General features: G+C 42.8%; 2 protein-coding genes and 1 long non-coding RNA gene across 8 annotated transcripts; 2 read left to right on the forward strand and 1 right to left on the reverse strand.

Moving 5' to 3' along the window:
• The first annotated feature begins 5,886 nt into the window (after window positions 1-5,886).
• LOC102706277 lies at window positions 5,887-13,806 on the forward strand. Of its 5 annotated transcripts, none has more exons than XR_001550004.2 (8): window positions 5,887-5,978; window positions 6,304-6,420; window positions 6,497-6,577; window positions 6,893-7,022; window positions 7,418-7,501; window positions 7,622-7,817; window positions 8,489-8,620; window positions 13,323-13,806. It is a non-coding gene; the product is annotated as an uncharacterized LOC102706277 (long non-coding RNA). The 5 variants fall into 5 exon arrangements; XR_001550003.2 differs by lacking the exon at window positions 13,323-13,806 and adding an exon at window positions 11,934-12,398 and having other exon boundaries at window positions 6,497-6,633; XR_005811543.1 differs by lacking the exon at window positions 13,323-13,806 and adding an exon at window positions 11,934-12,398 and having other exon boundaries at window positions 7,394-7,501.
• Window positions 13,807-14,733: 927 nt separating this feature from the next.
• Window positions 14,734-17,935, forward strand: LOC102706466 (F-box/kelch-repeat protein At5g60570-like). 2 transcript variants are annotated; one of them, XM_006652771.3, is made up of 2 exons: window positions 14,734-15,109; window positions 16,225-17,935. In XM_006652771.3, the coding sequence occupies exon 2, from the start codon at window positions 16,294-16,296 to the stop codon at window positions 17,653-17,655; it is 1,362 nt and encodes a 453-aa protein (XP_006652834.1). In that variant the 5' UTR covers window positions 14,734-15,109; window positions 16,225-16,293; the 3' UTR covers window positions 17,656-17,935. The 2 variants fall into 2 exon arrangements, with proteins under 2 accessions (XP_006652834.1, XP_015692132.1); XM_015836646.2 differs by having other exon boundaries at window positions 15,078-15,129.
• A 1,658-nt stretch (window positions 17,936-19,593) lies between these two features.
• Window positions 19,594-22,732, reverse strand: LOC102706744 (cold-responsive protein kinase 1-like). The gene is made up of 7 exons (XM_006652772.3): window positions 22,596-22,732; window positions 21,397-21,509; window positions 21,192-21,298; window positions 20,891-21,101; window positions 20,550-20,787; window positions 20,314-20,464; window positions 19,594-20,179 (listed from the first exon to the last, which is right to left on the reverse strand). The coding sequence occupies exons 2-7, from the start codon at window positions 21,446-21,448 to the stop codon at window positions 19,823-19,825; spliced, it is 1,116 nt and encodes a 371-aa protein (XP_006652835.1). The 5' UTR covers window positions 21,449-21,509; window positions 22,596-22,732; the 3' UTR covers window positions 19,594-19,822.
• Between the last annotated feature and the right edge of the window lie 362 nt (window positions 22,733-23,094).

Raw genomic sequence — 23,094 nt, forward strand, 5'->3', positions numbered from 1 at the left:
CATTGTGCCACCGGTCTAACCAGCTGACACTTCGTCGTCGTCCTCGTCATTACTTTCCTCCACAAATATATCCTCCCCCTGAACCTGTGATATTGTACCTGAAATTTCGGGTCTAGTACCTGGACTAGCCTCATCAAAAGTGACTTCACAAGTCTCAACAATTTTGTTAGTTTCTAAAACAAGTACAGGTAACCTCGAGAATGGGCAGCATATCCTAACATAAATCCATCACGAGAGCGTGATTCAAATTTATCTAAATTCCCTAACTTTAACACAAAACACTTACACCCAAAAACACGTAAATGAGAAATCTTAGGTGTATGTCCAAAACGAAGCTCATAAGAAGTCTTTCTAAGTTTTGATCTCAAGAAAACACGATTGGAAATATAGCATGCAGTATTAACAGCTTCAGCCCAAAATTTCTTAGGTGTACTGTACTTATCAAGCATAGTCCTAGCCATCTCAACCAAAGAACGATTTTTCTTTCAACCACACCATTTTGTTGAGGAACCCGGGGAAACGAAAATTGATGTTCAAAACCTTTTTCATTGCAAAACCTCTCAAAAGAAGTGTTTTTAAACTCTCCACCATTATCGCTTCGGATGGTTCTTAAAGATCCAGGAAGTTGAATGGCCAACCGAAGATACAAACATTTAAAGTGTTCAAAAGCCTCATCTTTGGTAACCATAAAGAAAACCCAAGAATAACGAGAGAAATCGTCAACTATAACCAACACATACCACTTTCCTCCAACAGATTGCACTCTAGCCGGACCGACAGTGTCCATGTGTAAGAGCTGTCCTGGTGCATCCGTCATCACAGAAAATGTAGAAGTATGCGAGCATACAACCATTTTTGCATGACGACATGGCGAGCAAACCAAATCAACATCTTTTTAAGTTTAGGCAAACCACGAATAAGATCTGAACCACTAATCCTAGTTAGATGATCAAAGCCAATATGTCCAAGTCTGCGATGCCAGAACATCACATCTTTAGAAAACTTTACAACAAGACATATAACTTCAGAAGAAATACTACTTTCAAAATCAGCTTTAAAAACTCTTCCATATCGAGAAATATTAAGCACAACATCTCCAGAAAAATCAAAAATTTTACTTCCACTTTTCTTAAACAGAACATCAAAATTCTTATCCACAATTTGAGAAACGGAGAGCAAATTGTACTTTAGATTTTCAACCAAAGCGACATCATTTAATGTAAATTTGTCACTTACCTTGACAGATCCAGTTGCAGTGATCATACTAGTAGAAGCATCACCGAAGATGATTGAATCCTTCCTTGATGCCCTCACGAGAGAGGAGAACCAACTTTTATCACCGGTCATATGTCGCGAACAACCGGAGTCCACAATCCACACGTTCTCCTTCCTCACCAAAAATGCCTATGCATAAGCAGATGCCGAAGTCTCAGTACTGGAGTTAGATAATAAACATTTAGGAATCCAGTACTGAGACACACGACCAGATCTAACAGGAACATAACCAATAGAAAATTCAATATGTTTCCTTTTAGAAAAATGCTCCCAAGGCTGGTTTAACTGCTTAGGAACCTGCGGTCTGACCAAAGCTTTACCACCGTTTTGACGGGGGTTATAACACCGTTTTGACTGCTGGTACTGCTGCAGTCTAACAGTCTGCCTCGAGGTAAAAAGCCAATTTTTGCCATCTTTGTTTTGCAAAAACAATTTCCCGTTCCTTTTTCTGCTTTCTAGCAAGTCTAAAACAGAAACCAATAATATGGCCATCTTTGCCACAAAAGGAACATGTATACTTATCACGATGAGTTGAAACACAAGTTGATATAGCAGGTTTAGCATTAAAAACCGATGTAGTACTAAAGACAGGTTTGGCATTTACAACAGATTTAATATTAAAAGTAGGTTTAGCATTCACAACATGTTTAACACTCACAACTTTTGATGAAGAAGCACTCAAGGAAGACATGATGCCAGCAGATTTAAATACAGTGGTCTTAGGTTCAGGTTCAGTCAAAATTTCACCATTCTGAGCAATACTTAAAACAATAGAAGGATGTCTAGAAAAGTGAACATTAGAATCAAAACCTAAACCACGATTGTGTGTGCTAACTTTAGATTGATCAAGAATCATGTTGAGGTTCCTTTTTTCATCAGAAAATCTTTGCAAAGAACTTTTTAAATAAGAAACCTCTTGAGTTAAACTAGCACAATTTTTGCAAGAAATCACTTCATCTCTTTTAACAACTTCCTCCATTTGTTTAACACATTCCAAAGCATGTTTAAGTTTCATCTCATTAGTATGGCATGTCAAGCAAGGTTTAGCACTAGATTGCTTGATTCTTTTAGAGCTAATCAAGTTAAACATAGAACTAGCAAACACACTAACTCGACATTTGTTTAAACCTCTCTTAGCTAAGAACAATTCATCAACCAATCTAGTATTCATTGTAAAGCTAAGAGCAAGACAAGATTCAAGTTTTTTAGATTTCTTAGTTACAACATCAAGTTTTTTGCAATTATTCTGATTAACTTCTCTTACAGCATTCACTTCAGCAAATAAAACATCACACGATTTGCATTCATCATCATTAGAAGCAAGAGATTTTAATTTACTATTTTTAATATTAAGAGAATCAATAGTAACTTCTTGTTGACTAATTTTTTTCTCAAATTTAGAAATCTTGTAACCAAGTCTAGCAATCACTTCTTGAAAATATTCAACACTAGAAGGACCAGTTACCTCGTTGTCATCGTCATAATCTTCAAAACTTTTAGCCATGAGACAAACACCAGCAATGTTCATACTCTTGTCTTCTTCTTCATCATCTTCAAACTCAACGTCACTGTTTTCTTGAACAGTTGCAAAAGCTTCATCCAACAACTTTTGATAATACTTCTTCATCTTCATATTCTTAAGTTGTTTCTTATTCTGCTTAGCATCTTCAGATGCATCTTGAGGTTTAGCTTCTTCCTGTTTACCTCTTCCAAGCTTGGGGCACTGAGAACAGATGTGATTGGGTTGACCACATCCAAAGCATCGAATTGGTCCTCCTCTTCTTCTGATCCTGATATTACTCACAGCTCGAGAAATTCTGTTAGCGGCCAAAACCAAGTCCTCCTCACCGATCTCTTCCAGTTGATCATCGGACAAGGCGGTAAAAGCAGCAAAGGTTGCCAAAGAAATAGACTCAGAAGAAGATCCAGATGAGGATATTAAAGCAGTAGATTTCAAATCAGTCCTTTTTGAAAGAATATTCATCTCATATGTTTTCAATTTAGTATAAAGAATATCCAAAGTTAAAGCATTCATATCAACAGACTCTTGAATTGAAGTAACTTTAACATCCCAAACTTTCATATCAAGGCCATTCATAAAGTGACGAGCAATCTCAGATTGAGAATAGTTAACATCATAAGAAGCATCAACAGATCTAAGATCACTCAAGATTTTATTGAAACGAGCCAAATAGTCATCCAAGGATTCTTCAAGTTTCATCTCAAATTTTATTTACTCTTTTTTGAAAACATCCTTTCGCAACTCTTTGATATTTGAAGTTCCAGTATGAAAATCATTTAAAGCTTTCCAAATCTTATTAGCAGTTGCAAGATGCGAAACACGATCAAAATCGGAGCGAGAAATCCCATTCAGAATAATATTGCGCGCTTTGCAATTATTTTCAAATTCTAATTTTAGAGCCGAAGTATCAATGCGTTCAGGAATCTCATAAGGTTGATTAACTTTAAGCCAAACATCATAACCCTGAGATGTAATATAAGATTCCATCTTTTTCTTCCAATAGTCAAAATCAGATCCATTAAATATGTGAGGTTTGTTTGAAAACTTTTCAGCCATGGCAAACAAATCTAAAGATCGGCGAAGATCAAATAGAAAACGAGGCTCTGATACCACTTGTAGGATCGAACAAGATCAAACAAACCTACCAGATGGGGGTGAATGGTAGGGAAAAACAAAACCCAAAAATCTTTCGCGGAATAAAGGATTACCTCTGTCGAAGAAATTGACGAAGGCTTGCTACCTTGATCGCGTTGCTCCTATGTCACCGCTATCTTGATCGCGCCGCTCATGTGCCGCCAAACAGATCATCGAATCGCGCCACTCCTATGACGTCGATCGGATCGTCAGAATCCAAAAAATCACCAGTAGATGAAAGCCGAAAACGTAGATTGAATGATCTTGACTTTATTGCATCAACTGGTATTTACAAAGTGCACCAACAGCACTCCTATCAAAATCGTCGATCTAGAATCAACAACTAAATCTCACAAAAGCACACCGGGGGCATACCCCTCGGTCTCTATTTATATCGAAAAGTCTATCACCAAATAGGAGTAGGACTACTTATACTAATACGACTCATCCTCGAAAACTATTTCCAATTAAAATCAATTTTCCAAACCGCGAACGCGCTACAGCACCCGCGGCGCTACAGTAACCCGCTCCGGTACAGTAACCCGATTCCGCTACAGTAACCCGTGGCCTGCTATAGTAATCCGAACGAGTACTGTAGCAAACTCCTTTCCTTTTCTCATCTAGTTTTGATCCGATTTACTTCCCAATTTTTCCGGCGCTTACACATACAACATATGAAACCCGTTACGATTCCATCCCACACGGTGTTCCTCCACCATGTGCCAACTCGTATTCAATATCGTCACCTGGCATCCTCGATCGTCCGGACCTCAGCTCCTCTTTGAGCCTAGTCACGATCCCACCGCCATTGACCGATATTGACCTCAAGTCACCTGCACAACTAGAGACAAACCAACCGTTTCCGAGCACAGATATTGCAACCTGACTCACATGAGTTATACACACTCGCACCAACGCCTTAATTGTTTCCAAACCAAATTCAATTTATAAACCAAATCACAAGCCAATTGTTCATCAGAAAATATTAATCATGCTTATGATCTTACAGACCCTGCTGTGGATCCGAGGTCACATGTGAACCATCCATCCGGCATAGATATTTTTCTTATGCATTCCCAACATTAGGTTGATTCATTCACGGAGACAAATGAAGTTGAATCTGAGAAAAAGTCAACAGAAATTTGTAGTTGAATGATCAGTGAAGTGAATACACAACAAAGAGTTTTATTACTAGATGTTGGAGAGCACTAAGTCGCTCAAACCAAAGCAAAAAACCACCCAACTACTGCTTGATCGATCGCGAGGGTGCGTGTGCCATCGATCAGCGACATGCGCACATACTTGATGTGGACACGGAAATGGAGAGACCACTGGTGGCGCAAGCGCAACTCCCGCATATCCCAACCCGGGCGCGTTTGACCAATGGACTTGGCGCTGCGACACAACACCAGCTGAGGAGGATCGGAGGCAGCCAACTTGGGGTCTGAGTGCCCATGCATTGAGTCCTACTCTGGGATTGAGGTCACCGGCGGCCACGAGGCAATGTCCGACGCCGAGCGTGAGGCCTTATAAATGGCAGGAAGTGAGTCCATCGAGTTCTTTTATTGTTTAGCCGACTATAATTACACAACAACGCTATATAGAGTAAAAGACCAAGTCAATGTCCACATAAGTGATAAATCAGCCAAAAACTGCTCTCAAACCAACCAAAGGAGGTTTGTTAAACTGGTATCGTCACTTGAGAGAGTCTCTGTAACTGCTTTTATAGTTGAGGGATGTCCATTGGATTCAGCCAAATATTTAAGGGAGGGGAAATGATCTTTACTCTAACCCAAATCACCCGACGCGATCCACGTAAGCAAATTGGGCCCTACTTCTCCTCGGCCCAAACGCTACTAGTGGTTCGCTTCTTACAAAAAAGCCCTCGCCATCGTGCCATATCCGCGACTCCCTCCCGCACTCGTTCGGGGCGCGGCGGCCGGCGATCGGCGGCGCTGCCGCTCGGCCGCTCGCGGTCGCGCCCTCTGCGGCTCGCACCTCCTCGTCGCCGGCATTCAGCGGCTCGTTTTCCTCCTTCCTTCCGTAGGTAACGCCGGGTCTCCTCCTCCTCCTCCTCCGTCTACCCATTCCGCATCAGTCCGAGACTTGGGAGTCCCATCGCTCGAGGGCTCTTCAAGGATTAGGGTTTAGTCAGGTTGATCGTCTGTGTATGGTGATGCGTGGAAGTAGTTTAGTGGTGAGTTTTATCTGATTGATCGCGACCTTAGCGAGAAGCTACCAATGGGGGAACCTTTTGCGCAAAAGAAACTCATCGGTCCCGTTTTATTGGAAACCTCGTTATGCAGACCTTTCTGATTCAGATGTGGTCTGTATGATTTTAGATCAACTGGCTGTTTGTCATATATTTTCAGATTTGGATACGATACCTGCATTCTCAGTAACTGAAGTGAGAGGTTCTTCATGGACTTGGTAAAACAGTTATGACTAACTGGAATCAGAGGTTCTTGTCAGTGGGTTCATCAGTGGAGGTAATATTTTCTTCTGCTTGTATTCTTATCTGTTTCCTTTTCCTCCCTGACCATTTTAATCAAAATAATTTTGTAGTGTGAAACTGAAGACCAGTGAGTAGAAAGAAATATGAAACTTAAGTCCATCAAGAAGGAAGGAAGGAATGCATGATGACAAGTGAGCAACTCACTGTGTGCATACTACACAGCTAGTTTTAGCAGTTTGAGAAGCATGTACGCAAAAGCCGATGAATAATCTCTTCTAAAGAACGCAGAGTTTAATGTACTGAACTGCATCGTTGAGACACTTTTGATATAGGCTATCTCGATTGCCTCTTTCATTATTTGTATACCTCTCGATATGTAGAGGGTTTTTTATTCCATTATACTTCCTGCTTGTTCGGTTCATCTGCTGCTTTTATTTAGTTTTGGAGCAACAGATGCAACCAACAAATGATGCCTATCCTGACCTCACGTGTCCTTTTTTTCATAGGGTACAGATGGAGGCATTTGTCACCAGGTAAGATGAAGCGGGCAAGATGACCAAATGTAAACCGAGGGAATAATATCTTCTCACTCACATTTAATGCCTGCAGAAAAGGAGATCTGAAAAAAAAATAAAGGTATATTTAGAACATAATTATAACATCCAAGTTCATATGTTTTGATTTTATTATTTGTATTTGTAATGCTGCTATGATCTCTTATTTATTGTGACATCTTCTAAGGCCTTCATGGGAATTCGTAGGTTTTTGGGCTTATAGGCCTTCATGGGAATTCGTAGGTTTATGGGCTTATGATCCATGGTAGTTTTGTTCGCCAAATTTTCCTTCACTCTGGTTAATTCTTGAGCACAGATATCTAATGTATATGTTTGGTCATTATTTATGCTTACCTTAAGTGCAAAACCATTTTCTGGATTGCTAACACACAAATACTAAACGACAATATGTGAGTTCTTTGGGCGATGTTCGAGTTAATTAGATTTACATAGTGTGTGAGTTCAATATAATTTCAGTCAAGAGACGCCAACGCCAGTGGCATCTCTGTGGTGGAGAAAGAGCATCCTAGGAGTCTGACGCCCATGCTATGGGCCAAAAAGGTAGCTATGATATTCCCTGCTCCATTACGCAATTACTTTACATTTGGTAATGTGTGCCTCGTACAGATATACTCCAACTTGCCATATTCAGAAACCTGTTACTGAGTGTTTCTTTGCCAGGTCGAGCACTTTTCCGGACATCAAACGGAGCGCCCATGCTGGGAGCAATGCCTCCGCCACCTTCAAAGGGACCGAAGAACTGAACCTGCAGTGAACTTAACTGTGAGTAAGAATTCAGTGGTAGTAGCTTTCTAGTGCATCTGCTGCTGCAGGTTTGGAGCAGATTTCGAGTCACCGACAGCAACGACAGGGCCAGGTACCAACGGCACATGACATGTAAAAAACCTGTAAAATTTTCACTCCAAGCTGATCAACTGACACAGGTTGTGAAAACTTCTGTGACCAGCGGTACTTGCCCATGTATTATCTACAAAATGCAGGGCCTGAACCAATGGTTCTTTCTGTCACTTTGCTTTGTGATTAAACTGAAGTTATGATAACTGTCAAACTTTAAAAGTGTCTGCACTTAGGTTGACAAACTTAGGTGGCACTATAAGTAACTACTACCTAAAGACAACTTAAAGTAGAAGCATGTAGCGGCTAGTAGCATGATGTTGGTATAGTCTGGTAGATCTGTGGGGTTGGGAGACGTGGCACTGTTAAGCCCAGGTGTCTCGCCTAAGTTCCAATTGCTCCCTGGTCTCCACTCTCCAGGAAGATACCAAGGTATGGGCAAATGTAATGTGCTTTTAGGGTATCTTGGTATTTTACCACAAATTGTTTCCCCATGCTCTCTCTATCCTGTACTTTTCTGTGCAGTTATTGGATATAGTACAGAAAACGAACAAACCGTAAAAAACGTGTAATAGTGATGGTTTTGGTTGGATTGCTTAATTGTACTGACCAAACATGGAATCTTGCCCCTAGATCAGGGGCTACCTGTCCATCGTATCACTACTAATATTTTTTCTCTATCTTTCTCTACAGTTGGTGCATTATAATACTTCTCTGTGATCTTTGGAGATCTAAGGCGTATCTGCGGACGAGCCTAAAAAGCTTTCTTAAGAGGCCTCCTCAAATTATAAAGTCCCCTCAGGTCGATAGCGGCCAGCACAAAAGGTACCCCTCCTACCCATCCTCCACCGAAGAAGAAAGAAAGAGATAGTAGAGAAAAAAAAAAGAAAAGATGTATGCTTTCTTAACGGTTTCAGTTGCTGGCAACGCATCAACCTTAGATTAACTAACGCATCAACATCCCCAGCACCAGCCATTGATTCGTGAAGATGTTGCATACACCTTTGCATTGCACCTGGGGGTTGGTTCGTGCAGCCGCAGCTGCTGCGAACAATCGATATCGTGAGGCGGAGCGGATTGGAGGGGAAGGGTGGGAAAGAAACAAAGCGTAGGGGAGAGGGGGGACCCTGGAGCGAAGGATGGGGCCGCGAATAATTAAGCGCGACCTGCCACTGGCAAGGGTCACATGGGTGGAGGAAGAGGAGAGCGAATGGATGATATATGGTTGTAGATAGATGTAAATGGATGGAAGTGGATTAACATGGAACCACCGGCGCCACCGCCACCGGCGCGCGCACCTACAACGAGGGAGGAGGAGTTAAAGGCCACCACCGGCTTTCTTGCTTCTCCGCCACTATCTAAGCGCGTATTTCTCGTGTTAATAAATCTAGATAAATATATAAAATATATATATTAATATATATATATTTAAATTTAGATAAACTTATGAATTTTCTTTTGCAATAGATCGTGAATTAGCCCACCTTGCTTGCCCCCTACAGGATCGACACATGCACAGCCCACGCTCGAAACAAAACACTGTTTTACCCCAGCTGTTAGTCAAACGTTTCTTATTGATCACTCCCCCTGCCCATTTGTCCTGCACTGTTGGGGGCGTTTCACCGTCCCATTCCTTTGTACCTAATTATTGGACGGCGCTATTATTCTTTACTATGCACGGATGCACCTGGCCTTTTAGTTTACCGCAAAGTTTCGTTTATTAACACTAGAGTAATGTGACTCGTTTGGCACAGTGGCAACTATGGCTTGTTTGAAGTATTTTTGTTTCTTCCGTCTCAATATAAATATATATTTATAAGAAAAAATAATTTAAATGTCCCTCGTTAAATAAGGAGACAGAAGAAGTTAGAGCTAAAATGGATAAATATTTAAATATGAGATAATTATAAGACAACTAATACTCTACAAATATACTGTTTTGTGGAAAAAATAAATTCAAGAAATATACTTAATGTGATAGATAGGACCTCCCCAAGTCTAACTTGTGCTAGAATGGGGTTCAAAGTGAAAAGTGGAGTTGTAGAGTGACTTGAACCTTGCTTAACCCTCTAGTTTATTTTCTGAAGCTCATTTGAGCCTGCTCAGCATCCTTTTTTGGTAGAGCGGAATTGTTTGATTGAGCGCTAACTCCCAAAAAAAAAAGATGTGATCCACCAAACAGCCCCTACGATCCCTACTCCCCATCCACGTTAAACCTGTCAGCTTAATACTACAAGGCTTTGGTACTATCACATTTCTTTCTTTTGTAAATCTTGCCCTGCGCCAAGAAAAGAAGAAGATAGAAAAAAACAGGGGGGGGGGGGAGGAGGAGGCGAAGGCGGAAGCGTCCAAAACATGGCGGGCGGGGGCCCCGCCCCCGCGCAACGGAAGAAAAGGAGCTCGGGCAGCCGCGCAGAGCCCCCGGTTGGTGGATCTATCAGGAACAGTAGGATAGCGCGGGGAGAGAGAGGCGTGAGCCCCACCACCCACCCCCCCGCACCGCTGTCACCGCCACCGCCGCCTCCACCATCAAGCCCTGCCTCGCGATGCCGCGAGCGCCAGAGGAGTCGGGGTCGGTTCGGTTGGGTTTGGTTTCTGCTCGCGCCATCACGCATGTGAGCATCATGTGATGATGGAACATTTCCAATCCACCCCCACTCCCCCCCTTCCGTTTCCATGCGGCCCCCCAAGGCATCCACCTTTTTTTCCACTTGTGGTAGTAAGGTTTTTCCTTCCCCCCCCCCCCCCCCCCTCCCTCTGCGGGGAGAGTGTGCACGTCTCCATTTGCCCCTAGTACAGTGGCAGTACTCCTGCTCCTGCGGCTGCTGCGGGTAGCCTGCTACTGCAAAGCTAATCTCATCTGCAGCTATCACCACAACTCTCTTTGCCTTTTGCCTACGCTATACTCTACTATCGCTGCTACTAGGGTCATTGGAGTTTGATAGTTTGGCTTTTTCGTGGTGATATAAAAGCCAAACAAAAAATATTTTATAAAGAAGATTTTTATATATATGTATTCTTAGTAATATAAAAGTCAAATCTGGAAAATAATTTCGGTGAAAAATATTTAAATTAATTTTAAAAGTTAAAAACTTAAATTTTGGCTTTAACACAAGTAGATGGGGCGCTACACGCCTCTTTAGTCTGTACGGAGAAGCAAGAGGTGATGAAAAGGGTTTTAATTAGGAGTGATCAGAACCCAAGTCCGTGCTTACGTCGTGTGTTAGTAGAAAAGGGGGGATTGATTAGGCACCTAATTTCGGGCACTAATAAATACCGCTGCGTGTTCTCACAGCTATATAGATCTACTAGTGCCTCCCCTTCCTGCTGCTGCTCGGCCCTACTGATCAATGCGATCGATCGAACTTCAAACCCCTCTCCTCCTCTGCTATTGCTATTATGCTGCATGTGTGGTGACATTCTGCGGTTTCTGGTTCACCAAAGATAGATCACACCAACAAACACTGTGGCGACCAGCAGTACGCTACTGTATCCGCAGCATGCTTATGTTCTACACATGCTAATATATTACTAATTCCAGCAGCAATGCACATACTGCTAATGTTCTCTAGCTTGGGGGTGCAGTGACGTACAGGGTTTCTTGCTTTCTTCCAATACAATACTACACTTATTAGTGCGCTAGTATATATGTCAGGGGCCTTGAATCCTCCATAATGACGGATCACATGGTTGCTAGTAGTGGTAGTGGTAGTACCCTCACGGTGGCACTAGCTACGAGCAGTGTATTCGTGCATCCGTCTTGTAGCAGCAGATGATTCTCCCTTTCTAGTACTACATCTCAAGCTATCTGCCCCTACTACACTGGAGTAGTATACTACAAGTAGTATGCTGGTACACGCATGTAGTATAGTTCAGTATATACGTAGCACGGCAGCACGCAATCAAGCCTCTGCCATGCCTGCAGCTGATGCTGCTGCAGTGCAGCGAGGCTGAACCGAATCGTAAAGCTACCCTCTGGCATTGCCAAAGATACACAATTATATAAAACATGTAGACAGAGTAGCGTGTGTATGTATATGCTACTGCTGTGGAACAGAAACAGAAAGCTTTTCTTTTCTTCTTTGCTGCTGCAGAAAAGAGTGTGCGTGTGTGCTGATGTGTTTGTTACATGAGGCAGGTCAGGGCAGAGGGAGGGAGGCTACAGGGGGCAATGTGGCGCCCTGTTTGTTGGGGGTGGGGCCTCCCCGGCCGGGCTAAGCTAGGCTATGCGGCCTCCCGGATGTGGCAACTAGATCTGCACATTTCCATGCGACAGCTAGCGTTACTCTCGCTCGCCTACGCCTCCCACTTTCTACGTACCCCTCTTGAGGGCCACATCTCCACTCCTTGTTTTTTTATCCTAAAATGATTTTATCTTTTATCAGTTTTGTTTATCTCATGAAAAAATTATTTCTAGTGTCATTATGCTGAAGTCTGATAGAGTGTAAGTCCATTGGATTTAAAAAGTAAATAATATTTTAGTCGTCTGATTATTGATATATGTAAGATATGGAAAATTTGATGTTTTCTTTTTTGGACTTAGCAGTATTGAGATAGGGGTGTATATGAACCATATTTTAACCGGAGGGTGTATATCGTTGACTTGCTACTCTGATTTCGTTGTTTGCCAAACGAATCCTTCAAGGATTTCATGAGAACTTTACAAAATTTCACGTAAGGTTTCAGAGAGTATATCAATAGCCCAGCATTCATTCAGAAGGTACACTTTGTTCCCAGGAGTTTTTGTCCGTTACCTGAAGTACGTGCTCTGACCTTTTTGTGTACGTTGGCACGAGCGATCCGAGCATACTGATGCAACGCATCGGATCAAAGTTTTCACTTCTCTTCTCCTTTTTTTTTTCATCTCATCATCTCATAGCTGACATCACCCAACCGCACTATCCCATATTCCCACCCCCAAAAAAAGGCTCAGAAAAGCCGGAGGGTCAAACTCTGCGGCGGTAACTTTTTTTCCTCAACCTGCAGAGAGGGTCAAACGTGTGACTGTGCAGTAAAAAAAAATGGAAAGATTGAGACAAGCCAATTTGGCCACTTGGAGGAGGAGCCCAATCGATGGGTGGCTCTGCTTGACCAGCCATTAGCGGACGCGATTAGTGCGTAACTTTCACGTTTACCGGGGCGGTAACTTTACCCTGGTGGAGAAGACAGCCGTCCTTATCCACACCCGGACAGCCTGGCGCCCGATTAAACAAATGGAGGAGTGGAATAAAATACAGTTGCTTAAAGTGGTATAGTATTAATGATAAAATATTTCTTGCTACTTTTTTTTTCTTCGTGAACTCCAGGTACTGTATCCCCGTGCAGTTCCAATCTACTGCCCTCTTTAATTTGTGTTATTTTTTTTATACTATGTGGGGTATTCCGATGGCACAGTTAGGATGCACCGTAAATAATCGAGGATGATCCATTATTGCTTTAAACCTATTTATATGCATCGTATAATTGAGCTCGTTTTCATATCAAGATTAAGCGAAAAAAACGCCCAATCATGTATAAATAATCGCAGGATAATGTGGGTGTCCTTTTCATCTATCTGCCGTTTCAACGTGCGTAAATTAATTTGGTCGTGCATGGCCTACCCCAAGTGGTGGCTTTCGGTCGGCACCACCTCAAGATTCTTTTGCATTCCACCTTGCTGCCCTGAATCCAAGATGGAGAAGAAGAAAGGGAAGTACACTGTGAAAAAAACATTCCATTATAACAAGAAGGAGAAGAAAAGAGGCAGGAAAAGAAGAGCAAAGTACACCCGGCCTCCTGCAACATGTTCAGCTGTGCTTGTGCGCGTGCATGGTTGTGTCCTTATCCTGCCGCATTTCGCCCATAGTTTTTTTTCCCATTTTGCCTGGGATTTTTACAATGAGAAAAATAGACATGTTTAGTTCAGTTCGGATTAATAGTTGAAAAAGAATACTATACTCTCTGTCCTGAGATAAGTAACCAGTTTAGAGTCCGAATTTATCTCAAAATAAGTTATCATTCTTGTAAGTACTGCTCACTCGGTTCTAAAATAAGATTATTTTTAATCATTCTACATGGTTCCAAAATAAATTTATATTTAAAATAAATATTGTATTGGAGTTTGTGAAAGTAAGCAATAAATGTATTTAAAATAAATAAAATAGAGGGTGTTTTAGTCTTTTAGTTTTAACATAGATAGCTGTGTGATGAGTATAAAATAAAATTATCCTAGGGCACTGGGAGCTTATTCTAAGTTTTCTTGTGCCAGTCTCAATGTCTAGTTTACTACACAATTTTTAAAACAGCTAACTCGATAAAACGATGCATGAAATTACTCACATCGCAATGCTTCATTGTACCATTTTCAAAGCTAAATAAAGCATTTAATCATTGCTGAAAGTTTAATTACATGTACAAAGTGATGTACAAAGTGTTTGTACAAAGTGTTTGATTGTATGAATCGTCTCAAGCCACTCAGTACGAGTTTCACCATGATTACCGAGGATTTGATAACAGTGCCTAAACATTTCATGACCATGAAACTATCTTATTCTCTCTTTTTATAGTTTTGTATTTCCTCTAGTACTGATGTATAACATATCCATAAAACCCATTGAGATTGGCATGGTATTCACTCCATTGTACCTCAATCACCCTCCTTAAAAATTTTCTACCGTATAGTAAATTGCAATGCCGAAGGCTTACAGTAGGAAGAGGAGGATATTTTAATCAGTGGGTGGTTTCGAGATAACAGTAGGATCAAGGCATGGTTACCGAGGTGGTAAAAAGCATTAAAAAAATATGTGTGATGAGAAGGCAAAGAAGAAAAAAAAAAAGAGGAAAAGAGAGGCAAGCTTGCAATTAATCCATTTGGCACTTGGGCTTAAGCACATGGGGCATATATATACGGCTTTCCCCTAGCCCCTCCAAAACTTGCTCCCCATGCCCTCCCCGTCTCACTGACGGTGGTCCCCACCGCCTGCTCCCTCCCCACGCGCGCGCGGGCCCCGCCTCGTCGCCGGCCACCGCCACGAGATCCGGCCGTCTCCGGTGAGCTCCCTCAGCCACTCGCTCCTCCCTCCCCCCACCCGCCGCCGCGAAGGGGCGCGGTGTACCACGACAAAAACCCAACTCCGCGTAACCGCTCTCTCTCACTCTGCTGGTGTATCTCGTCGTCGTCCTCGTCCTCCTTGTGGCCCGTGCCGCGCTCCCCTCGCAGGTTTCTTGGAGCCGCTCTCGTGGCTGGTGGCGCCGGGGGATGGAGGCGGCCGGCGCTCGCGCCGCGGCGGCGGCGGAGGCCGGGATCTCGCCGGCGGCGCGTCGCGGCGGGGTGAGGTGAGATGAACTGAGGTGAGGTGAGGAGCTGGCCCAATTCTCTCGTGGTTGCATTTTGTAGCCCTGGCGTTTTCGTTGCAAAGGTCTTTCATTTTTTTTCCTTCTCCTTTTTTTTTTTCCTCGCGAGTGCTTGAACTGAAGTGGTGGCTCGTAGATTTGGAGAGAAAAAAAAAGAAAGTTAATTATGTTTCTTGTGAGTGAATTAGTTGGGGAAACGTCGGCATCTTCTTTTTTCTGTTTGGGATGTGAATGTGGTGGTTCTGTGCGAGAAAAATGCGCGGTTTTTAGGGAACTTTGTGTCATGGAGAGCAGCAACCAGATGTGTCCATTTTTGCCTGTGCACGATTTATTTATTTTTTGGGTGGTGAGAATAGAGAGGTATTTTTGCCCGCATTCTGCAAATCTTGGGTTAGTTTTTGTTTTGCTGGATTTTTTTTTAGTTTGGATAGATAATTATTTTTGTCTTTCGTATGAATTGGTTGCAGATCAGATAAACCACCTTTGAGGTTATTTTTCTTGGGTTGAATCCGAATCTAGAACTAGCGGATGGCTGTAATGAACTAGCCGATGCTTTGGTGCAAAGTTTATTTTCCTCTGTTTAGATGAAACTGGGGTGATAGCACTGTTTTGGATATAATTTGTTTCTTGAAGCAAATGTTTTTAAGATCAAGTTAGCGAAGAAGCAGAAACCAGTCATCAACTCACCATGGACACTGTGTGGAGCTCGGTTGGGCTCTTGTACCGTTTGGGTGCCCATGCTCATAGAATGTGCTGTGTAGGCATTTTCTTGCTGGTATCAATAAAAAAATGGTTACCAACAGAAGATTTGGAATCTTTGGTCCTAATTATACTGAAGTTTAGTTGATTCTGAATACGCCGAAGTTGGAAAAATATACATATTTTTCAATCTAAATCAACTCTGAAGGTATTTTTAGCGAAATAAGTGAACCTATTAAGATGAACATGCCCAAATGTGTTCATTGTTTAGATATGTAGTGGACTAGTGGTCTCTATGGTAAAAAGTTTTGCTGTTTACTCTGTTCTTGATCCAGAATCTTAGTGCATTTCAAAAGCTTTGTGCTCATTTTTGCTGTTTTCGTCAAAAAATTTTACAGAGGTGATCTGTGATCTGTCCAACCTTCGTGTCCTCTTCCTCATTCCACAGTTGACACAACAAAAAAAAGATGGAAGATTTTCAAGATTGTGACTGCAAAAGCCTTATTGCTGTTCCTGGTTCTGTGGTTCTGCACCTCTTTAGGCTGTTTAATCAGCAGGATAATTCCTGGCAGAAGTACACATTAGCCTACTTTCTTTTGGTCAGGAATGGCTTCTCGAGGGATTCAAGGAAGCACTCAGAGGTGAATGACAAACTTGTTGACTGCTGTGGTAATTCAGAATTAGACTTGGATGTGCTGTGTGCTGATTTGGATAGTAAAGAACTGAAGCTTAAGTTGCAGAAGCCTGTTATCAAGACTCAATCAGGCGACTCAAGTTCCAATGGATCAAATGATTGCTTCTTTCCAGGCCTTCACGATGACCTGGCTCAGGACTGCCTTGCTTGGGCGAGCAGATCAGACTACCCATCTCTTTCTTGTTTGAACAAAAAGTTCAATTTGTTAATCAACAGCGGTTATCTGTACAAACTGAGAAGAAAGTACGGCATTGTGGAACACTGGGTGTATCTAGCGTGTAGCTTGATGCCCTGGGAAGCATTTGATCCTTCGCGCAAGCGATGGATGAGGCTCCCAAGAATGCCCTGTGATGAGTGCTTCTCTTGTGCAGACAAGGAATCACTTGCCGTCGGGACACAACTCCTTGTCTTTGGCCGAGAATATACAGGTCTGGCTATTTGGATGTACAATTTACTGGACCGTGGTTGGTCCCGATGCACTCCAATGAATCTGCCTCGCTGCCTCTTTGCTTCAGGGAGCTTTGGTGAGATTGCTATTGTTGCTGGTGGGTGTGATAAGAATGGACAGGTACTGAAATCTGCTGAGCTGTACAATTCAGAGACTGGTCATTGGGAGACTTTGCCAGACATGAACTTGCCGAGGAGGCTCTCGTCGGGGTTTTTTATGGATGGAAAGTTTTATGTCATTGGGGGTGTGTCCAGTCAGAGGGATTCATTGACCTGTGGAGAGGAATACAGTCTTGAAACAAGGACATGGAGAAGAATACATGATATGTACCCTGGAGGGACTAGTGCCTCTCAATCTCCTCCCCTAGTAGCTGTTGTGAATAATCAGCTCTATGCAGCTGATCAGTCGACAAATGTGGTAAAGAAGTACGACAAAGAAAATAACACCTGGAACATAGTGAAGCCATTGCCAGTCAGAGCTGACTCCTCCAATGGTTGGGGGCTAGCTTTCAAGGCATGTGGTGATAGATTGCTTGTTATTGGTGGCCACAGGGTACCCCGTGGTGAAGTAATTTTGCTGCATTCTTGGTGTCCTGAAGATGGGAACGATGGTGCTGACTGGGAGGTGCTCTCGGTGAAGGAGCGCGCTGGTGTATTCGTTTATAACTGCGCAATAATGGGGTGCTGAATTACATTTCTTTTGGTATATCCATATATGCCTCTTGTTTAGCAAACCACCCATTTCTTGCTGCTGTTTAGCTACCCTTATAATGACCTGTAATTCAGAAAAATGACGCCCCCTCCCTTTCGTGGAGCTCTCGAAGAAATGTTTGGGAGAGAGCATAGAGCATTCAGTTCAGTTTACCTGGAACTTCTTTTATCTCGGTTCAAAATTTGTTCTTCTTGTCCAGTATGAAATTTATGCAGTATTCTTTATTCATCATCCTTGCTGGAAAAGGGTTGCTATTTATTGTTCTGGGTTCAATCACATTTCTCTCCTCTCTGATTCATGTCTGCACCGTGCAATATCTATTGTTCTGAGTTCAATCGCATTCCTATCTTTCCTGATTCATGCCTGCACTGTGCAATATGTCGGTGGCATGATGAATCCACCTTATAATTGTGATTGTCAGATGTTTCCAGTGCTCAGCTGTCCTTGTTATAAGAAATTTTCAGAGTGGTACACATGGCGGTAAAAAGCTGCCTTTGGCTATCTTGCTACTAGTACCACAGTCTGAAAGTGATTTCTGGCAATATGTACAATTTCCAGGTTCTGTGTACTTACAACAATTCAGTCAGTATTTCAGTGTCATGACCAAGTTTATCACTGGAACGGTTTGACCGGGGACCTTTTCTTATCCGTTTTTTTGCGTGATTCTCCAGCTCCAGTTTGTCTACTTCGTTTACTTCACGGATGGTTTTACACTCACTTGTCGAACATTCTCCATTTCACTCGAGCTACCATGTCTACGAGGGGGCCCACCTGCAAGCGATAGGCATTGAACTGCAAGCTCTCCCAAATGCAGTGTGAATGATGGATTGTGGATACAGTAAATCTGACTTCTGCTTTGTTGAGATCTCACTTTAAAAGAGTTGACGAAGCAAATGATGGTAGAGTATAGTACGATGCTGAAAGCATATTTGACATGTTCAGGCAGCGCATTTTTTTAAAAAAAAAATTTTTGGCGTACGTGTGATGGATGGCAGAGTGCCACGGTTAAGGTGAGGGTTCAGAAATCCTTTTCCAGGATTTTATGAGAGCTTTTTGATCCGTTCGTCTCTTGCCGTACTCAGCGTCGCTGTATGTAGAGACTTGGAGCCAGCCACTTGACCATCCCTGTAAATGCAATGGTGCGTGATGTTGCCATACTTTGGACATTTTCGCCGTGCTGACTATGACATCGGGATGATGCACTGCACACGCCATGGCATAAATACATCTTCGAGATATAACTTATTTCTAAAATACGTTTGAGTTTTGCACCTATCATTTTGTTTCTACTTATACTTCTAAGCCAAAATTTAAATTTTCGATCTAAATTTTGGAGTTTATTCAAGGGGTTTTCACCGAAGATTACTTTCCAGCATTGCTTTTAAGTCGCTAAGAATATATATATATATAAGTTTTATTCACAAATTATTTTTTTTATAAATATGTCGTTTGGATAAAAATACCAAACAATCACCCCTTAGCAATTTTTGTGTATGATTTGATCTAAGTATTCAAGTGCTTTGTTTGTTTGTTTCAGAAATCAGTTCCGCTATACGTACGACCCAATTATACTATCTACATACGACTAAAAACACTACCATCATCCATTAGACAAAAGGGATAAATAAGAAACACTGACACCATTCATTAGGCAAAGAGGATAAATAAGTGCCACGTACGACTAAAAACACTACAATCATTCATTAGGCAAAGGGGATAAATAAGAAACACTGCCACTATTCATTAGGCAAAGGGGATAAATAAGTGGCACTGCGACACCGTTAGATGGTTAAGTCATACATATGATTAAATCATACGCATCGCAATTTCCTTCAGAAAATACTGGGAGTATTACAAGGTGACAGACTGATCAATGACGGGAGTTCAGAGATGTGAATCGTGGAGAGCTTATCTTTCATCATCTTCGTTTCGAAAATATTTACACAGAATCGAGAAGAGACACGCTGCACCTATTTTAAACATCTCCTCGTCACAAAAATCAAACAAATACGAAACTCTTTCCAAGAAAAAGTGAAAAGAAAAATTGCACGTAATCCTATCCTTTCGCAGCAATATACAAACCGGAAAAAAGAAAAACACTACTCCTGTCCACATTTCCCTTTTTTGTTTTCTCCTCTCTCTTTCAGATCGATGTCTGCGTCGGCGTCTCCGACGAGGAGAACGGCTCCGTCTCATCCGTGGTGCTGAACGATCTCATGTTGGAGGACCTCGTCTCGTGATCTTTCTGCTGGCCGCTGCTGACCTTGAGGTCGGCGAAGTCGGTGATCATGGCCGGCCTGGTGATCTTGTGCACGGAGAAGCTCTTCTCCCCGGTGAGCATCCTGACGACGGTGCTCATGTTCGGGCGGCGCGCCATCGCGTCCTGCGTGCACAGCAGGCCGATCTTCAGGAACCGGCATGCCTCGTCGACGTCGAGGTCGTTCCCCAGATCAGCATCGATGATCTCATCGAGGCGGCCTTGTTCATAGCGTACCCATGTCTGCAGGTTTTGTCACAGTCAGTACTGTAGTGTTCCTTGTATGGTTGGTTGGTTTGAATTTCTGATTCATTTGGTTCTATGAAAAAAAATGAAAAGTTCATTTTGTTGTTTGCAGTTTGATGGTGTGAGCTTACCCTTTCGAGGAGAAATTGGTCTTCATAAGGCAATCTTGTGTTGGTGTTGCATCTGCCGCTAACAATTTCCAGTAGAAGAACGCCAAAGCTATAGATATCGGATTTCTTCGTCACTTGACCTCGGATAGCGTACTCAGGTGCCAAGTATCCTCTGAAAAGAAGTGAATTTCAAGTAAGGGAAAAAGAACACTCTGATGCGAAACAAGTAACATAATTTTGGATTTGGTTATGCTTACAATGTGCCTGCAACTCGGGTGCTCACATGAGTTGCATTGGGTGGAAGGAGCCTAGCCAATCCAAAATCAGAAATTTTCGGGGTCAGGTCCCTGTCCAGAAGAATGTTGCTCGCCTTAATGTCGCGGTGGATAATTGGAGGGCGAATTTCCTCATGAAGAAATGCAATTCCGCGAGCAACACCCACGGCAATTTTGACACGAGTCCTCCAATCAAACCGGATGTTACTACCCCTAGACCCTGCAATATCGCAGCCAAAATATCTGTTAGTATGATCGTATGATAGCCAAGGAAGGAGCTGATGGAGGAAGTATTTATTTGGTTAAAAGCAATAATGTGTTACCTAGCAATGTCTGTGCAAGACTGTTGTTCTCAAGATAATTGTAAACAAGGATCCTATGAGACCCTTCAGCACAGCAACCAACAAGTGTGACGAGGTTTTCGTGCTTGATGTCAGAAATCGCTGTAAGTTCAGTCAAGAATTCTCGGACGCCTTGCCTTGAAGTAGCAGACAGCACCTTTACGGCAACTGGTACCCCATCTCTAAGCACTCCCTGATTAAAGAAAATGAAATGTAAGATGATTTTTTGGACATTCTGGGCATCGAACACTGATGGGGTGCACAAAATATCATGCATACTTACCCTGAACACAGAACCAAAACCACCCTCTCCAATCTTATTTGCTCCACTAAAATCGTGAGTAGCCTTTCTCAACTCACTGTAAGAAAAGATCTTCACTCTATGTTCACCTGGAACAAATAAAACAAGAAACTAAAGCGTGTAAGAGCAATGAGGTATTTCAACAGTACAGGAATGAAACATGCTAATATATGCAAATGCTGCTAACCGTCATCGCCTTCAACAGCTTGAGTCTTTCTGAACATAAAGCAACAATCCATCTGAAATCAAATTGTAGAGGTGCCCACAGGCCAAACAGAAGCAACAAATTGTAAATAATTCCTGCAGAAACGAAGGTAAATAGCCGTCAGAACAACCATAAATTCATATTGCAACAATAAATCAACGCAAAATGAGGCATACAAGCACTCTATCAAGATAATGACCCCACATGGCAACTATTGTATAAACAACAATTTGCGCATAGATAACCACCAACCGGATTGAAACCCACATATTTGCTTGTTTGATTATTGGTACCCCTCTTGGTTTGTTACCCAATCATGTCTTTAACTAATGGCTCAAGTTACTATCAAAAAGTCTACATTTAGTACAGTAGGAAGATACATAAATGTGAAACCATGAAAGAAAAGAATATGTAATACTCGTAAGACTTAAACAAAGTCAATGCACGAGCCATCCTCATCCATCCCATTTGCTCAGCAAATTGATGGGCTGTCACAAGCAACCGTATTCCTGTCTTTCTGAAAGGAAAAGCGCCTGACAGAACCAACCAACGGATCAACTGTCCGCGTTGGAACTGAATTTCGGTTCAGTCATCGAGCAGATGCCTGTTAATTTCTACTACGAACCATCTATAGGTGATTCCGTGTTCTATGTAATTGGAAGAACACACGAGCTAAATCCCGCACCAGTTCATGATGGATTAAATACTTTTGAAGCACAGGAAAAGCAACAAGCTGCATCTTTTCGGATGCCGATGAGCAAACTAGCATCTCCCTCCAGGCAGAACTACCTCAGGGTGAGATTGCTTGTAGCTCCACCAAACAAAATCGGATTTGCAGCAAAAGATAAACCAATCTCGCGTGGCAGGCAGAGGCGCAGAGCTGAAAACGAGACGACGCATCACAAAAACACAAGAAAAGAAAAGGTAATCCCTTTCCCACCCCCCCCCCCCCCCTTGATCTGAACAAGCAATCGCATCCATGGAACTCAGTTTGACAGAACGGCAGGAGAACAGGAGATCACACCCAAAGGGAAAAAAAAAGTGAAACCAATCTCCCAACTCCTAACAGAGTTCTTGGGTCTTCTTAACCAAGAGCTCCCAAGAAACCCAAACCAACCGCCAACCCCTCCTCCCAAGAAAAGATGAGCTACACACATAGACAGCAAGAGCGCAAGAATCACCTGCGGTGAGGAAGAAGAGCGGGCGAGCAAGGCGACGCAGCAGCAGAGAGCTAGCGGGACGCCAGCCGAACCGAGAGCCCGGGAGAGGAGCTTAGGAGAGCGCTCACGAGGAGGGAGGCGGCGTGGTTTAAGAGAGGAGGAGGCAGGAGGAGGAGGAAGAAGAAGGTGGCGAGGAGGAGGAGGAGGTCTTTGACTCCTCTCCGATATTTTTCTTTTTTTTCTCTTCCAATTTTATTTCTCTCGTCTCGTCTCATCTCATCTCGTGCGGTGGGTTGAAATGGTTAAAATGGTTGGGATTTTTTTTTTTTGCCCGCGTGTACGCCGACGTAAGGCGTGGCAGCAGCAACGCGGAAGGCAGGCAGGACCAGGTCCACTGGGCGCATCTCCGCTTTTGCTTCCCCGTGTGTGTCCACGCCCCGCTTCCACGTGGCCCCGGCCTGGCACCGTGGCACGCACGTCTGACCCGAGCTAACATTTTCTCTTTTATCTGCGTACGTTT

This window comes from Oryza brachyantha, chromosome 4 (assembly GCF_000231095.2).
Source record: "Oryza brachyantha chromosome 4, ObraRS2, whole genome shotgun sequence".
Classification (NCBI taxonomy): domain Eukaryota; kingdom Viridiplantae; phylum Streptophyta; class Magnoliopsida; order Poales; family Poaceae; genus Oryza; species Oryza brachyantha.

What these genes read in the sequence shown, in the direction of transcription:
- LOC102706466 (XM_006652771.3), top strand. Translation starts at nt 16,294, where the DNA reads ATGGAAGATTTTCAAGATTGTGACTGCAAAAGCCTTATTGCTGTTCCT.
- LOC102706744 (XM_006652772.3), bottom strand. Translation starts at nt 21,448, where the DNA reads ATGGATTGTTGCTTTATGTTCAGAAAGACTCAAGCTGTTGAAGGCGAT. An exon ending in AGCTGTTGAAGGCGATGACG is followed by an intron (nt 21,299 to 21,396) that starts GTTAGCAGCATT and finishes TATTTGTTCCAG; the next exon opens with GTGAACATAGAGTGAAGATC. An exon ending in GTTTTGGTTCTGTGTTCAGG is followed by an intron (nt 21,102 to 21,191) that starts GTAAGTATGCAT and finishes TTCTTTAATCAG; the next exon opens with GGAGTGCTTAGAGATGGGGT.